Source organism: Triticum dicoccoides, chromosome 5B (assembly GCF_002162155.2).
Source record: "Triticum dicoccoides isolate Atlit2015 ecotype Zavitan chromosome 5B, WEW_v2.0, whole genome shotgun sequence".
Classification (NCBI taxonomy): Eukaryota; Viridiplantae; Streptophyta; class Magnoliopsida; order Poales; family Poaceae; genus Triticum; species Triticum dicoccoides.
This window is the reverse complement of record NC_041389.1, coordinates 649,406,249-649,424,809: the sequence shown is the minus strand read 5'-3', so window position 1 is coordinate 649,424,809 and position 18,561 is coordinate 649,406,249. Positions and strand designations below refer to the sequence as shown.

Genomic DNA, 18,561 nt, shown 5'->3' with positions numbered 1-18,561 from the left:
AGAGACATCCTCGAATCGAGGCGGTAGCAGTGCCAAACCAGGACGGTACTGCCGCTGATGCACCCAAGCGGTACTACCGCTGCTACTGCCACATAACCCGACATGCGAAGAGACATCCTCGAATCGAGGCGGTAGTAGTGCCGAACCAGGACGGTACTGCCGCTGATGCACCCAAGCGGTACTACCGCTGCTACTGCCGCTACTACTGCCGCATAACCCGACATGAGAAGAGACATCCTCGAATCGAGGCGGTAGCAGTGCCAAACCAGGACGGTACTGCCGCTGATGCACCCAAGCGGTACTACCGTTGTAGGACAACGGTACTGCACCTTGAGGACCATGGGCGGTACTACCGCGCTGGTGGCGGTACTACGCTATCTCCTCACAATCTCCACTTCCAACAAAACGACAAACTCCAAGGAGAGGAAATGAGCTGGGGGTGCAAAAGAGAAGTGTATGTGTTGATTCCACCCTAGCCTTTCCACTGCGGACCCCCTCTTGATAGTACGGTGTCTCCTACGACTCAAGTCCACCAAAACCGAAACGAAAGAGATTACACCGTCTTCACTTAAAGCTCCGAGGGGAAAGAATCGTCTCGTGCTAATGAATGAATCTCTGAAAAACTCAACGCACACGATTAGTCCGCAAAAGCATTGTCATCAATCACCAAAACTACTTAGAGAGAGACATGCCCTAACAACTGCCACCTCCTCCGGACCATCCCTCGCTCTATCAACAATGTTCGTCCACCCTCATTGTACTCACCATCAACGCCTCATTCCCTCACACCAACACCACCTTTTTTGCTCATAGCAAGTCAAGGCATCAACACCTCGACGACGCCATCTTTCTAACACTCTCCTCCTGGCACCACATTCTAGAGAACCTGCTTTACCCGCATATTCCTAAAGTTGGCAATTAAGCTTACAATTTGTAGTCTCCTATTCACCTCGTCTAGTCGACTATACCGATCCTTTCAAGAGGGTTTTGACATCTCGTCGTAAAATTCGTCTTATCTCATGGATGGAGATCTGCCGCCAACCATGAGGACGACACTCGAGCATGACAGACACAAAGGCAGTCATGTGCAATGATCCGCGAGTGGTGCAATGGTAAGGATGAACGTAAAGATGAGACATTCACAACAGCTCTAATCTTCCACTACCGGAAAAGCTTTGGCCCCGCTTTACATATAAAGCAACATCAACCATACAAGCCAATGCACACCATAGACACCACAACACAAACACTGACCCGAGGCAATGTTCCTCCACCCTCGCCGTGCTCACCATCAGCGCCTCATTCCATTCCCCCTCGAACCGCTTCTTTTGCCGGTAGCAAGTCAAAAAAAAAAAGAGGCACCGACGCCTCGACGGTGCCATCTCCCTCCTCGCACCACATTCATGCCATGCCGTGCCGTTCGCTCGTCAAGACCAATCAGAGAACGTTCCCTCGTTAGGTTTCTCAAATCAAACGGACAAATCCAAACAAAGACGGGGGGCGCACATAGAAACGGCCGGCCGTCCACCCCCGTGCAACAAGATGTAAACCTTCCGGGACCGTATCGCTCCATGGAATCATTCCGTTTGGATTTACTAGCAGCGAATGTTCAACGGCCGACCCAGGTGAGCACCGGTCAACCCAACCGCAAGGGATGCTTCGCCCGCTCCAAGCCCACCCCCACCCCAGCGCCGGCGCGCGCCGCTTTACCCCACGCGTACGTTCACCCCTCGTCGTCCACACACTCAGTCCACAGCGCCACGCACACCAGCGCCCCCACGTACACGGCACGGCAGCAGGCCGATCCACCGTGCGCCCAGCCCAGGCAACGCAACCCTCCCCCCGCCTGCCGAACCCACTGTGTGCGCGCAACGGAGTAAATTAGGCGCGCTGCTTTTCACAATAAACTAGCGCTAGAATAATGCGCCCTGCATCGGTTTGAACGAGGCGGAAACCGTCGATCATCTCTTCAGAACAACGCGGCGGACACGTACCACGCCCGTCCCGCGGCCTCGGCTTTCCCGTCCCCTTTCCATCCATCACCCCTCCGTGGGCCGCGCCGCGTTGCGTTGCGCCCCTCTCTGCTCCGGCCGCCCCCCCTGCCTGCTCCCCCCCCCTAGGGTTAGGGTTTGCGGGCGCAATGCGGAGGCCACCGGCGGGGATGGCGGCCGGCGCGTCAGCGTCCTCCCGCCGCCGCGCGCTCCAGGCCTTCGCGGCCCTCTTCCTCCTCGCCTACGCGCTCTTCCAGGTGCTCCTCGCCTCGCCGCCCTCCCTGCCCCTGCCCGGCGCCGCGGGGGCGGGGGCGCGCCACCTGCACGTCGACGGCGACGACGCGGCGGGCGGGCGGGGCGCGCCGGCGCGGCCCTCCGTGCGCGCGCACCGCGAGGCCCTCGAGGCGGCGCCGTCGGGGATCGTCTCCGGGCTCGACCTCGGCCGCCTCAACTCCTCCCGCGCCGGCGGCTCGCTGCGCAAGGCCGCCGCCGAGGCCGCCGCCGCCGGGGCCCGCGTCTTCGCCGACCTCTACGCCCTCGGGGGCGCCTCCCTGCCGGACCCGCTGGACGACGAGGACAGGGCCAAGTGCCCGCACTCCATCGTGCTCGCCGGCGACGAGTTCCGGGCCCGGGGCCGGACCGTGGAGCTCCCCTGCGGGCTCACGCTGGGGTCCTACATCACCGTCGCCGCCACGCCGTACGCCGCGCACCCCGAGCGGGACCCCAAGATCGCGCAGCTCAGGGAGGGGGAGGAGCCGCTCATGGTCTCCCAGTTCATGATGGAGCTGCAGGGGCTTAAGACCGTGGACGGCGAGGACCCGCCCAGGATCCTCCACTTCAACCCCCGCCTCCGCGGCGACTGGAGCGGCAAGCCCATCATCGAGCAGAACACCTGCTACCGCATGCAGTGGGGCACCTCGATCCGATGCGAGGGCTGGATGTCCCGTGCCGACGAGGAGACTGGTATGCTACACCCTGTTTTCTCTTTGTTTGTTGCCTGACTGATCATACTAGTACTGTTTAGCTACTCTGTTATTGATTGTTTTGGCTGTACGATAGATAGATAAAATTGATTGAATTGTTGTTCAGTGGATGGGATGGTCAAGTGTGAGAAGTGGATTCAGGACGAAGATCAGTCCAACGAGTCCAAGACCACATGGTGGTTGAATCACCTCATTGGCCGCACCAAGAAGGTTTCTAGTTCTTGGCCATACCCATTTGTGGAGGACCGCCTCTTTGTTCTTACTCTCACCGCTGGATTGGAGGGATATCATGTGAATGTTGATGGCCGGCATGTGACGTCATTCCCGTACCGCATCGTAAGTGTCAACTCTCTGCGCATCAAGATACGAGAAGCATAATTAGATGTTAAAATGGTGGGGCACTGCGGCTAACTTTTGTCTCTGGTGGTGTTTGCAGGGGTTTGGGCTTGAGGATGCTACTGGCCTATCATTGAATGGGGACCTTGATGTGCAATCAGTGTTTGCGGGGACTTTGCCCACTACACATCCTAGCTTTGCACCGCAGAAACACCTTGAGATGTTTCCAGCTTGGCAGGCCCCTCCCCTGCCAGAAGAACCAGCCGAGATATTCATCGGCATCCTGTCAGCAGGCAACCATTTTGCAGAGCGTATGGCTGCTCGCAAGACATGGATGTCTGCTGCTCAGAAGACTTCGAATGTCGTCGCTCGATTTTTTGTTGCGCTGGTAATTTTTGTTGACTCAATCTATGGCTTAGTAATTCCTACCTGTGTACTCCACTATCTATGGGCTTGAGCTTTTCAATTACCTTATCTGCAGCATGCCAGAAAGGAAGTGAATCTTGAGTTGAAAAAGGAAGCAGAATTTTTTGGGGACATTGTCATTGTGCCATTCATGGACAGCTATGATCTGGTTGTTCTGAAGACGGTTGCCATATGCGAATATGGGGTATGTGTAAGAGCTAGTACCCATTTTCAAATTTGCTAATTAAGTCTCTGTATTGACTATTTGCCACCAATGAACCCTTTTTCTCTCAGGTCCGTGCCGTCTCTGCGAAATATATAATGAAATGTGATGATGATACTTTTGTTAGACTTGATGCAGTAATGGCTGAAGTTAAGAAAATACCGACCGGTAGAAGTCTTTATATAGGGAACATGAATTATCGCCACAATCCATTGCGCATTGGGAAATGGGCTGTTACTTACGAGGTAAACTTGAAGAGTTGATTTCATAATGATTGTCCTTTTTTTTCATCGGTTTATTAAGTTAGTGCTTCTCTACATTGCTGTAGCAAACAGTCCAGAAGTTATTTAACTTTCTGTTCTTATTTAAAATAGATGAGTTCTCGTACTTGCCCCTTGCTGTAATTTATGTATGAGCCAAAGTTGCTATAAAAGATGCAGTCATTAGTTCCTTCCAGTAGGACAGTTTGCTTTGTTGCTTGCTAGAGCCTGAATAAATCTGTAGGAAGAATGCACAACTTTACTCTCAAAGTTAGTGTGTGCTGCCTCAGACTTCCTGTCATAATTTCATATTTTCCAGTAGGTAATTACTCTGAATTTCAACAGGTAGTACTATCTGAATACTAGACACGTCTATTATGCTTTTCCACTTTAAGTTCCAATCAAGTTACCCCATTAACCAAAAGCAGTGTACGGTGTCCGCAGTAAATGCACATATTTCTTATCTCTGCTTTTCTATTGTACTCTACTTGACAGGAGTGGCCAGAAGAGGATTATCCAACATATGCAAATGGTCCTGGATATGTTATATCTGCTGATATCGCAGATTCTATTGTTTCAGAATTTACAGATCATAAATTAAGGGTAAGTTCAGACAAATGCTTCTGGCCCGCATGCTACAGAAATTAGTCAACAATTTGCATACCACCAGAATGAACCAGAATTTCACCAGATTATGTTTGTGCTCCCAGTGGAACAGCCGTAAAACCATATTAAAAAACTGTGCAGATTTCCATGCACAAGATAACTTGAACCGGGTTGGAAAGAAGAGAATCTGAACATAAAAACGTGGACAGACCACGAGTTCGTTTCTTCTGGTAATAAAAAGAAGATGACTAATTCACATTTTGCTTGCTGTGCAGCTCTTCAAAATGGAAGACGTGAGCATGGGAATGTGGGTGGGGCGTTTCAACCACACCAGGCCCGTCGAATACGTGCACAGCGTCAAGTTCTGTCAGTTCGGATGCATCGACGACTACTACACCGCGCATTACCAATCACCGAGGCAGATGCTGTGTTTGTGGGACAAGCTGCAGGCTGGGAGACCATGGTGCTGCAACATGAGATAGCGATGAGGGAACCGGTGGCGCCTGACCCCTTTTTGGTGTTACTGATCATCCATGTCTGCTGCTGATGGCCCCGAGCCCGACATTGAAGGAAATTTGTGGTGGCAAATTTTACATTTTGTTAAGAGATGACCGGGCCGGGTTTCAGCTGGAAGCGACCGAGGGAATGAACGAACAGGCAGCTTGTAGGGACTCTTCTGGCTCAGCAGCTTGTGGTGCTCTTCTTTACCCCCATATATATAGAATTTCTGACTGCTCAAGGACTTCAGCTGTAAATGTCAATGGTAGAAAAGCTTAGATGAATTGATACTATTACTTTTTGAGTGGCTGATTGCGGTTAATGGTCGTGAACAACCCATCAGGCACAGAAGAGCAATCTTGCGAGTTTACACCAATTAGTTTCAGTCATTGTCTTTGCCATGAATTCGGCCCGCACATGGGCCTGTCATTGTAGGACTTGCACGTTGTTGTGCTGCAGTATCTGTCTCTGCCGATGAACATGGCACTGTTTTCTGTCGGCACTAGTCTAGCACGGCCTCGGTTTGGCTGACTTTGTGTGGCCAAGTTCACAGGTAACTTGGATCACTCTGAACCGCCGGATCTAAATTGAGTGATCCAGATCATTTTTACTGTACACGACCTGTTCAACACTGCAATAGCTCTCCTGGTCATCCTGTACCATCCGCAGGTATGCACTGTAGCACGTCCTTATCTGAAATTTGACGACTCATAGAGAGTTAGTGAGTTACCAACTTCAAGTCAGCCAATATTGAATTTGACAGCTCACACAGGTTAGATGACCTAGAGCAAGCAACTCGAATGGAGTTGCCGTAAAACTGCCCGATCGCAATAACAATCGTCAGCACGACAATTCTGGCTAAAACCACGAGGTCTAGCAAAGTCGCCATCCGGCATACTTTTTGGAGGCTGCTCCAATTGAGCATACAAGCCGCCATATTTAGCAGTTGGGGAGAGGGTATTTAGGGCGTATTACATCTCAAAAATGGTTTGGCGCGAGTGACATTTCCCCGTCTGCTCGTCCCGCCTGCGCTGCCACCTCCCCTCCCTCGCCGTAGTGCCACCTATGCCGATCCCATGACTTCAACGATCGTTGTGCCTTTGCCTGCGGTTCACCACCACCTAGGCAAATACCTCGTCCATCCTGTCGGTGATGAGTCAGGCTTAGAGGTGACAACCCCTATGTGACCGCATGCATTGGCCTTCCCCTGTTTGTGTCGCACAACCACCAATGAAGAAATATAATAAGAAGACGCCGGACAACGCTCGAGCCCCTCCTCTTTTCATCCCACCAGCGGGTGAAACTCGGGCGCCTTCCCAGTCCGATGCGGGCGAAACGACGATGAAGATAAAAAAAAGTGATAGTTTGCTTGTATCCAGTTTGTTCAATCGAATGCGAGATGATTGTGGAAAAATGTTGGCAAATGTGCAATGTTTGTGATTTAGCGAGGATTTTGTGATTCTGGGGGGATCGACCATCAAGGAAGAATCGTTTATCGAGAGTATGATGGGTGAGTCCAGTGGCACAAATGATTTTGATGTTGTGGGCGCATCACATATAGATCAAATGGATGCGGACAACCGATATACAAAATTTGATCAATCCCAACCCTCCAGCTTGTCAAGGAAGAAAGCAATCCGGACTAAAAGCTACACCGCGAGTGATGATATTGTTGTTGTGAGGGGGTGACAAAAGATCTCTCTCGATGTGGTTGCCAGAAAAGATCAAATAAGTGCAAAGTATTGGAAGCGCATCAAGGAGCATTTCAAACATCACCTTGGGCATCCAAAGAAACGTACCCTCAAATCTCTCATAAATTGATGGGGTGCGATTCAAAAGATGTGCAATTGTTGGGTTGGTTGTTTGGAGAAAGTTAAGCATGCTTCTCCTAGCAGTGTCACCATTGAGCAATATGTAAGAAATCTTGTTATTTTTTATTGCCACATTTGCATTTTATTGAGCATTCACATCAATTTGAACATTTGTATCTTTTAGGATTATATAGCCCAAGAGAGGCACAAGAAGTGGCCATGTCAAAGGGCAAATTGTGTTGGCCTCCTACATTGTTGAAATCTCTTGGAAGGCAACGTGAAGTAGAAGACGGCTCTCCAAAAACTGGAGTGCACAATTCCTCTTATGAGATGGACGATGGTGAAGATGATGATGGTGATGGAGAGGAAAGGGTGCCTAGATGTCCCACTCCGGCCTCTGTCACGGATCCATCCGACGAGAGGAAGGTAACAAAGGAGAAACTCAAGAGATAAGGAGAGGTGGAGGTGATGAAAAGAAAGATTAGTGTCTCAATGAGGACAAGGAATGAGTACACGGAGAAGAGGAAGTAAGAAAAGCTTGAGATGAGGGAGAAGAAGATCCAAGAGAAGATGATGAGGTGGGATGGTACGCAAGAGTGCAGGCGACGCCATGAAGAGGTGGAGGCATAGGCTTGAAATTGAGGAGCGTCGGGTGACAAATGAACACACATCCGAGGAGAATCAGTTCATCATGTTTGATCCGACACCATGAATCCAGTGCGCGAGCATTTTTTGAGAAGATGTGGATGACGATCATATGTTTCAGGTGAAGGAAATATGCCCTAGAGGCAATAATAAAGTTATTATTTATTTCCTTATTTCATGATAAATGTTTATTATTCATGCTAGAATTGTTTTAACCGGAAACATAATACATGTGTGAATACATAGACAAACATAGTGTCACTAGTATGCCTCTACTTGACTAGCTCGTTAATCAAAGATGGTTAAGTTTCCTAACCATAGAAATGAGTTGTCATTTGATTAACGGGATCACATCATTAGGAGAATGATGTGATTGACTTGACCTATTCTGTTAGCTTACCACTTGATCGTTTAGTATGTTGCTATTGCTTTCTTCATGACTTATACATGTTCCTATGACTATGATATTATGTAACTCCCGCTTACCGGAGGAACACTTTGAGTGCTACCAAACGTCACAACATAGCTGGGTGATTATAAAGGTGCTCTACAGGTGTCTCCAAAGGTACTTGTTGAGTTGACGTATTTCGAGATTAGGATTTGTCACTCCGATTGTCGGAGAGGTATCTCTGGGCCCTCTCGGTAATGCACATCACTATAAGCCTTGCAAGTAATGTAGCTAATGAGTTAGTTACGGGATGATGCATTACGTAACGAGTAAAGAGACTTGTCGGTAACGAGATTGAACTAGGTATTGAGATACCGACGATCAAATCTCGGGCAAGTAACATATCGATGACAAAGGGAACAACGTATGTTGTTATGTGGTTTGACCGATAAAGATCTTCATAGAATATGTAGGAGCCAATATGGGCATCCAGGTTCCGCTATTGCTTATTGACCAGAGATATGTCTCAGTCATGTCTACATAGTTCTCGAACCCGTAGGGTCCGCACGCTTAACATTTGTTGATGACATAGTATTATATGAGTTATGTATGTTGGTGACCGAATGTTGTTCGGAGTCCCGGATGAGATCACGGACATGACGAGGAGCTCCGGAATAGTCCGGAGGTAAAGATTCATATATTGGATGATATGGTTAGGCCAAGGGGTCAGGCCCACGGGGCTATAAGTCGGTGCAAAAGGAGTTTTGCGGAGGCCAGGGGGCCAAACGCCGGAGACCCTGGCGTCTAGCCCTGGGCCAGACGCCGAGGCCCATGGTGTCTGGGCCAGACGCCAAGGATTGTGGCGTTTGGTCCTGGAGTCCGAGTGGGACTCTTGCCTTTCGGGAAAAAACGACTTTGAGTAGGCTTTTGCTCCAAATTTTGACCCCAGGGCTCAACATATAAATAGAGGGGCGGGGCTAGCACCAAAGAGAGATAAAGAAATACCAAGCCGTGTGCCGGCAACCCCGTCCCCTCTAGTTTATCCTTAGTCATAGTTTCCGTAGTGCTTAGGCGAAGCCCTGCGGAGATTGTTCTTCACCAACACCATCACCATGCCGTCGTGCTGCCGGAACTCATCTACTACTTCGCCCGTCTTGCTGGATCGAGAAGGCGAGGACGTCATAAAGTTGAACGTGTGCAGAACTCGGAGGTGTCGTGCGTTCGGTACTTGGATCGGTCGGATCATGAAGACGTACGACTACATCAACCACGTTGATAAACGCTTCCGCTTAGCGATCTTCAAGGGTATGAAGATACACTCCCCCTCTCGTTGCTATGCATCACCATGATCTTGCGTGTGCGTAGGAAATTTTTTGAAATTACTACGTTCCCCAATAGTGGCATCCGAGCCTAGGTTTTATGCGTAGATGTTATATGTGTTGGAAATATGCCCTAGAGGCAATAACAAAAGGATTATTAATATATTTCCTTGTTCATGATAATTGTCTTTTATTCATGCTATAATTGTATTATCCGGAAATCGTAATACACATGTGAATACATAGACCACAATATGTCCCTAGTGAGCCTCTAGTTGACTAGCTCGTTGATCAACAGATAGTCATGGTTTCCTGACTATGGACATTGGATGTCATTGATAACAGGATCATATCATTAGGAGAATGATGTGATGGACAAGACCCAATCCTAAGCATAGCACAAGATCGTGTAGTTCATTTTGCTAGAGCTTGTCCAATGTTAAGTATCTTTTCCTTAGACCATGAGATCGTGTAACTCCCGGATACCGTAGGAGTGCTTTGGGTGTACCAAACGTCACAACGTAGCTGGGTGACTATAAAGGTGCACTACAGATATCTCGGAAAGTGTCTGTTGTGTTGACACGGATCGAGACTGGGATTTGTCACTCCGTATGACGGAGAGGTATCTCTGGGCCCACTCGGCAATGCATCATCATAATGAGCTCAAGGTGACCAAGTGTCTGGTCACGGGATCATGCATTACAGTACGAGTAAAGTGACTTGCCGGTAACGAGATTGAACGAGGTATTGGGATACCGACGATCGAATCTCGGGCAAGTAAAATACCGATTGACAAAGGGAATTGTATACGGGGTGCTTGAATCCTCGACATCGTGGTTCATCCGATGAGATCATCGAGGAGCACGTGGGAGCCAACATGGGTATCCATATCCCGCTGTTGGTTATTGACCGGAGAGCCATCTCGGTCATGTCTACGTGTCTCCCGAACCCGTAGGGTCTACACACTTAAGGTTCGGTGACGCTAGGGTTGTAGAGATATGAGTATGCAGCAAACCTAAAGTTGTTCGGAGTCTCGGATGAGATCCCGGACGTCACGAGGAGTTCCAGAATGGTCCGGAGGTAAAGAATTATATATAGGAAGTGATGTTTCGGCCATCGGGAGAGTTTTGGGGGTCACCGGTATTGTACCGGGACCACCGGAAGGGTCCTGGGGGTCCATCGGGTGGGGCCACCTATCCCGGAGGGCCCCGTGGGCTGAAGTGGGGAGGGGACCATCCCATGGTGGGCTGGTGCGCCCCCCTTGGGCCCCCCCTGCGCCTAGGGTTGGAAACCCTAGGGTGGGGGGGCGCCTCCACTTGCCTTGGGGGGCACTCCACCCCCCTGGCCGCCGCCCCCCCTTGGGAGATCCCATCTCCAGGGCCGACGCCCCCCCAGGGGGCCTATATAAAAGGAGGGGAGGGAGGGCAGCCGCACCCTGAAGTCTTGGTGCCTCCCTCTCCCCTGCTACACCTCTCCCTCTCGCAGAAGCTCGGCGAAGCTCTGCCGGAACCCTGCTGCATCCACCACCACGCCGTCGTGCTGCTGGATCTTCATCAACCTCTCCTTCCCCCTTGCTGGATCAAGAAGGAGGAGACGTCACGCTGACCGTACGTGTTTTGAACGCGGAGGTGCCGTCCGTTCGGCGCTAGGATCTCCGGTGATTTGGATCACGACGAGTACGACTCCCTCAACCCCGTTCTCTTGAACGCTTCCGCTGACGATCTACAAGGGTATGTAGATGCACTCCCCTCTCTCGTTGCTAGATGAACTCATAGATGGATCTTGGTGAACGTAGGAATTTTTTTATTTTATGCAACGTTCCCCAACAGTGGCATCATGAGCTAGGTCTATGCGTAGTTCTCTATTGCACGAGTAGACCACAAATCTGTTGTGGGCGTAGATGTTGTCAACTTTCTTGCCACTACTAGTCTTATTTTGCTTCAGCGGTATTGTGGGATGAAGCGGCCCGGACTGACCTTACACGTACGCTTACGTGAGACAGGTTCCACCGACTGACATGCACTAGTTGCATAAGGTGGCTAGCGGGTGTCTGTCTCTCCCACTTTAGTTGGAGCGGATTCGATGAAAAGGGTCCTTATGAAGGGTAAATAGAAGTTGACAAATCACGTTGTGGTTATTCGTAGGTAAGAAAACGTTCTTACTAGAACCCTATTGCAGCCACGTAAAAGATGCAACAACAATTAGAGGACGTCTAACTTGTTTTTGCAGCAATTGCCTTGTGATGTGATATGGCCAAAAGTTGTGATGAATGATGAATGATATATTGTGATGTATGAGATCATGTTCTTGTAATAGGAATCACGACTTGCATGTCGATGAGTATGACAACCGGCAGGAGCCATAGGAGTTGTCTTAATTATTGTATGACCTGCGTGTCAATGATTTAACGCCATGTAATTACTTTACTTTATTGCTAAACCGTTAGCCATAGTAGTAGAAGTCAGGGGCGGACCCAGGAAAAAACTTGAGAGGGGGCAATAATTCATGACCATATTCATGAATCAACAAGACAAACACCCATATAAACTAAAATATGGGCACAAGATAACTAGTTCATTCTCCACACGATAACCAAGTTCATTGTAAAGTGAAATAAAAGTAATGATGTGAAGCAAAATGACTTGCATGAATATGTCAGTACCTTATTCTGAAGTTGCTATAGGGGACATTGACACATTTTTCTAACAATATAACCTATAACCTGCAAGGGAGAGAAAAATCAAATCAGGGTAGAATGAAAACATTGAAGGATATCGGTATTACAAAAGAAAAGAGCTTTAGCACACTAATTTCCTTCTGTCCCATGGTGATCTTCACCTCATGAAAACATTTGACTTACACTAAATTAGAAATTTTGTTCAAGAATTCATTTTCTACAAAGCTAACATAGTTATGGTTTATAAAATATCATTGATTTTCTTACGTAGAGCATTCTCCAGAATCTTCATAGCTGAGAAGTGATAGCTTTATAAGTCTATAGACCATCAAATCTACAATCCTCTTACTTTTGGATGGACCCTAGGAAGTTTGTTCGAATCAAGCGAGGTTGTTAATTCTTGAAAAAACCTCACCATTAGCTTTCCTACGCATTTAAGTGCCATCAACTAAAACTTTAAATGAATCCTCGAATTGCCAAACATCATACCTGAAGATGAAGTGTTCTGGGAACTAGGTATAACAGATGATCCAAATCAAATTTGAGTGTATCGATTCAGACTAGACAATTTTACTTGTAAGTAAAAAGTAGCACATTAAAATTTGCAGGTTGTACAAAAATTGTTTGGATAGATCTAGTCACTTAAATTGGCAAATCTATACACACAAATTGATCAGACTAACATGATTTTTAACATATATAAAAATTGCAAGCAAACAAAAAAATTAAACAAGAAAACCCTAGATGACCCATACAGCTTACCTCGATGCCAATTAGATTGAGAGAATTGCAGAACTGGTGATCGGCCTGTGCTGCAGCGTCGTCTTGCAAGGCCACGAGGGCCAGACAAAGGCAAGTCGCTGACGCTAATTGCTGGCGGCGAGCCACCGGTTGCGCGGTTCCTGCGTCTTGGATTCATTTTTTTGGAGAACGTGGATGCCTGCGTCTCGTGCGTGAAGTAGGACCGAAGGGTTCGATCAAGTCGAGTTTTGCGATCGTAGGTTGTTCTTTCTCGGATGTGGGCTGCTCCTACAGATTTATGGTATGATGGGCTTTGTAGAAAAAACAATAAAGTGGGCTGAGTGGGGGCAACATAATGGGCCAAGCGGGGGCACACGAAGCTAGGCAGAGGATCGATATAGCGTACGTGAAAAATCGAGTGGGGGCAGTTGCCCCCACAGCACTCAACATGCGTCCACCCCTGGTAGAAGTAATAGTTGGCGAGCAACTTCATGGAGACACGATGATGGAGACCATGATGATGGAGATCATGGTGTCATGCCGGTGACGAAGATGATCATGGAGCCCCAAAGATGGAGATCAAAGGAGCTATATGATATTGGCCATATCATGTCACTACTATTTAATTGCATGTGATGTTTATTATGTTTATGCATCTTGTTTACTTAGAACGACGGTAGTAAATAAGATGATCCCTCATAATAATTTCAAGAAAGTGTTCCCCCTAACTGTGCGTCGTTGCTAAAGTTCGTCGTTTTGAAGCACCACGAGATGATTGGGTGTGATAGATTCCTACGTTCACATACAACGAGTGTAAGACAGTTTTACACATGCAAAAACACTTAGGTTAACTTGACGAGCCTAGCATGTACAGACATGGCCTCGGAACACAGAGACCGAAAGGTCGAACATGAGTCGTATGGAAGATACGATCAACATGGAGATGTTCACTGATGATGACTAATCCGTCTCACGTGATGATCGGACACGGCCTAGTCGACTCGGATCATGTAACAATTAGATGACTAGAGGGATGTCAAATCTGAGTGGGAGTTCATTAAATAATTTGATTAGATGAACTTAATTATCATGAACTTAGTCTAAAATCTTTGCAAAAATGTCTTGTAGATCAAATGGCCAACGCTCATGTCAACATGAACTTCAACGCGTTCCTAGAGAAAACCAAGCTGAAAGATGATGGCAACAACTATACGGACTGGGTCCGGAACCTGAGGATCATCCTCATAGCTGCCAAGAAAGCATATGTCCTAGAAGGACCGCTAGGTGAAGCACCCATCCCAGAGAACCAAGATGTTATGAACGCTTGGCAGTCACGTGCTGATGATTACTCCCTCGTTCAGTGCGGCATGCTTTACAGCTTAGAACCGGGGCTCCAAAAGCGTTTTGAGCAACACGGAGCATATGAGATGTTCGAGGAGCTGAAAATGGTTTTCCAAGCTCACGCGCGGGTCGAGAGATATGAAGTCTCTGACAAGTTCTATAGTTGTAAGATGGAGGAAAATAGTTCTGTCAGTGAGCACATACTCAAAATGTCTGGGTTGCACAACCGCCTGTCCGAGCTGGACATTAACCTCCCGGACGAGACGGTCATTGACAGAATCCTTCAGTCGCTCCCACCGAGCTATAAGAGCTTTGTGATGAACTACAATATGCAGGGGATGGTGAAAACTATTCCTGAAGTATTTTCAATGCTGAAGTCAGCAGAGGTAGAAATCTAGAAGGAACATCAAGTGTTGATGGTCAATAAAACCACTAAGTTCAAGAAGGGCAAGGGTAAGAAGAACTTCAAGAAGGACGGCAAGGATGTTGCCGCACCCGGTAAGCCAGTTATCGGGAAGAAGCCAAAGAATGGAACCAAGCCTGAGACTGAGTGCTTTTATTGCAAAGGGAAGGGTCACTGGTAGCGGAACTGCCCCAAATACTTAGCGGACAAGAAGGCCGGCAACACTAAAGGTATATGTGATATACATGTAATTGATGTGTACCTTACCAGTACTTGTAGTAACTCCTGGGTATTTTATACCAGTGCCATTGCTCATATTTGTAACTCACAGCAGGAGCTGCGAAATAAGCAGAGACTGGCGAAGGACGAGGTGACAATGTGCGTCGGGAATGGTTCCAAGGTCGATGTGATCGCCGTCGGCACGCTGCCTCTACATTTACCCACTGGATTAGTTTTAAACCTCAATAATTGTTATTTAGTGCCAAGTTTGAGCATGAACATTGTATCTGGATCTCGTTTAATACGAGATGGCTACTCATTTAAATCCGAGAATAATGGTTTTTCTATTTATATGAGAGATATGTTTTATGGTCATGCCCCGATGGTCAATGGTTTATTCTTAATGAATCTCGAACGTAATGTTACACATATTCATAGTGTGAATACCAAAAGATGTAAAGTTGATAATGATAGTCCCACATACTTGTGGCATTGCCGCCTTGGTCACATTGGTGTCAAGCGCATGAAGAAGTTCCGTTGATGGACTTTTAGAGTCTCTCGATTATGAATCATTTCACACATGCGAACCATGCCTCATGGGCAAAATGACCAAGACTCCGTTCTCCAGAACAATGGAGCGAGCAACCAACTTATTGGAAATCATACATACCGATGTGTGCGGTCCAATGAGCGTTGAGGCTTGCAGAGGTTATCGTTATGTTCTCACTCTCACTGATGACTTGAGTAGATATGGGTATGTCTACTTGATGAAACACAAGTCTGAGACCTTTTAAAAGTTCAAGGAATTTCAAAATGAGGTAGAGAATCAACGTGACCGAAAGATAAAGTTCTTACGATCAGATCGTGGAGGAGAATATTTAAGTCACGAATTTGGTACGCACTTAAGGAAATGTGGAATCGTTTCACAACTCAAAACGCCTGGAACACCTCAGCGTAACGGTGTGTCCGAACATCGTAATCGCACTCTATTGGATATGGTGCGATCTATGATGTCTCTTACCGATTTACCGCTATCATTTTGGGGATACGCTCTAGAGACAACTACATTCACTTTAAATAGGGCTCCGTCTAAATCCATTGAGACGACACCGTATGAATTATGGTTTGGGAAGAAACCTAAGATGTCGTTTCTAAAAGTTTGGGGATGCGATGCTTATGTCAAGAAACTTCAACCTGAAAAGCTCGAACCCAAGTCGGAAAAATGCGTCTTCATAGGATACCCTAAGGAAACCATTGGGTATACCTTCTACCTTAGATCCAAAGGCAAGATCTTTGTTGCCAAGAACGGATCCTTTCTGGAAAAAGAGTTTTTGTCGAAATGAGTAAGTGGGAGGAAAGTAGAACTCGATGAAGTACTACCTCTTGAACCGGAAAGTAGTGCAGCTCAGGAAAATGTTCCTGTGATGCCTACACCGACTGGAGAGGAAATTAATGATGATGATCAAGGTACTTCGGATCAAGTTGCTACTGAACTTCGTAGGTCCACAAGGACACGTTCCACACCAGAGTGGTATGGCAACCCTGTCTTGGAAATCATGTTGTTAGACAACGGTGAACCTTCGAACTATGAAGAAGCAATGGCGGGCCCAGATTCCAACAAATGGCTTGAAGCCATGCAATCCAAAATAGAATCCATGTATGAAAACAAAGTATGGACTTTGACAGACTTGCCCGATGATCGGCGAGCGATAGAAAACAAATGGATCTTTAAGAAGAAGACGGACGCGGATGGTAATGTTACCATCTATAAAGCTCGACTTGTCGCTAAGGGTTATCGGCAAGTTCAAGGGGTTGACTACGATGAGACTTTCTCTCCCGTAGCGAAGCTGAAGTCCGTCCGAATCATGTTAGCAATTGCCGCATGCTATGATTATGAGATATGGTAGATGGACGTCAAAACGGCATTCCTTAACGGCCATCTTAAGGAAGAACTGTATATGATGCAGCCGGAGGGTTTTGTTGGTCCTAAGAATGCTAACAAAGTATGCAAGCTCCAGCGATCCATTTATGGGATGGTGCAAGCATCTCGGAGTTGGAACATTCGCTTTGATGAGATGATCAAAGCGTTTGGGTTTATGCAGACTTACGGAGAAGCCTACGTTTACAAGAAAGTGAGTGGGAGCTCTGTAGCATTTCTCATATTATATGTAGATGACATACTTTTGATGGGAAATGATATAAAACTTTTGGACAGCATTAAGGCCTACTTGAATAAGTGTTTTTCAATGAAGGACCTTGGAGAAGCTGCTTACATATTAGGCATCAAGATCTATAGGGATAGATCGAGACGCCTCATAGGTCTTTCACAAAGCACATACCGTGATAAGATATTGAAGAAGTTCAAAATGGATCAGTCCAAGAAAGGGTTCTTGCCTGTATTGCAAGGTGTGAGATTGAGCTCGGCTCAATGCCTGACCACGGCAGAAGATAAAGAAGAGATGAGTGTCATCCCCTATGCTTCAGCCATAGGATCTATTATGTATGCCATGTTGTGTACCAGGCCTGATGTAAACCTTGCCGTAAGTTTGGTAGGAAGGTACCAAAGTAATCCCGGCAGGGAACACTGGACAGCGGTCAAGAATATCCTGAAGTACCTGAAAAGGACAAAGGACATGTTTCTCGTTTATGGAGGTGACGAAGAGCTCGTCGTAAAGGGTTACGTCGATGCTAGCTTCAACACAGATCTGGATGACTCTAAGTCACAAACCGGATACGTGTATATGTTGAATCGTGGAGCAGTAAGCTGGTACAGTTGCAAGCAGAGCGTCGTGGTGGGATCTACATGTGAAGCAGAGTACATGGCAGCCTCGGAGGCAGCGCATGAAGCAATATGGATGAAGGAGTTCATCACCGACCTAGGAGTCATACCTAATGCGTCGGGGCCAATCACTCTCTTCTGTGACAACACTGGAGCTATTGCCCTTGCCAAGGAGCCCAGGTTTCACAAGAAGACCAGGCACATCAAGCGTCGTTTCAACTCCATCCGTCAAAATGTTCAAGATGGAGACATAGATATTTGTAAAGTACATACGGATCTGAATGTCGCAGATTCGTTGACTAACCTCTTCCGCGAGCAAAACATGATCAACACCAGAACTCTATGGGTGTTCGATTCATCACAATGTAACTAGATTATTGACTCTAGTGCAAGTGGGAGACTGATGGAAATATGCCCTAGAGGCAATAATAAAAGGATTATTATTATATTTCCTTGTTCATGAGAATTGTCTTTTATTCATGCTATAATTGTATTATCCGGAAATCGTAATACACATGTGAATACATAGACCACAATACGTCCCTAGTAAGCCTCTAGTTGACTAGCTCGTTGGTCAATAGATAGTCATGGTTTCCTGACTATGGACATTGGATGTCATTGATAACGGGATCACATCATTAGGAGAATGATGTGATGGACAAGACCCAATCCTAAGCATAGCACAAGATCGTGTAGTTCGTTTTGCTAGAGATTTTCCAATGTCGAGTATCTTTTCCTTAGACCATGAGATCGTGTAACTCCCGGATATCGTAGAAGTGCTTTGGGTGTACCAAACGTCACAACGTAACTGGGTGACTATAAAGGTGCACTACAGGTATCTCCGAAAGTGTCTGTTGGGTTGACACGGATCGAGACTTTGATTTGTCACTCCGTATAACGGAGAGGTATCATTGGGCCCACTCGGTAGTGCATCAT

The 18,561-nt window shown here is 47.2% G+C and overlaps 1 protein-coding gene across 1 annotated transcript; it reads left to right on the top strand.

Annotated features, from left to right (window-relative positions):
- The first annotated feature begins 2,140 nt into the window (after positions 1–2,140).
- Positions 2,141–5,781, top strand: LOC119310388 (hydroxyproline O-galactosyltransferase GALT6-like). The gene is made up of 7 exons (XM_037586157.1): positions 2,141–2,954; positions 3,081–3,310; positions 3,411–3,698; positions 3,792–3,920; positions 4,010–4,183; positions 4,694–4,801; positions 5,080–5,781. The coding sequence occupies exons 1-7, from the start codon at positions 2,141–2,143 to the stop codon at positions 5,284–5,286; spliced, it is 1,950 nt and encodes a 649-aa protein (XP_037442054.1). The 3' UTR covers positions 5,287–5,781.
- Positions 5,782–18,561: the final 12,780 nt, after the last annotated feature.

Excerpts from the sequence above, each read along its gene's own strand:
- LOC119310388 (XM_037586157.1), top strand. The coding sequence starts at position 2,141 with ATGCGGAGGCCACCGGCGGGGATGGCGGCCGGCGCGTCAGCGTCCTCC. Across the intron at positions 2,955-3,080 it reads CCGTGCCGACGAGGAGACTG|TGGATGGGATGGTCAAGTGT; the intron begins GTATGCTACACC and ends ATTGTTGTTCAG. Across the intron at positions 4,802-5,079 it reads TTACAGATCATAAATTAAGG|CTCTTCAAAATGGAAGACGT; the intron begins GTAAGTTCAGAC and ends CTTGCTGTGCAG.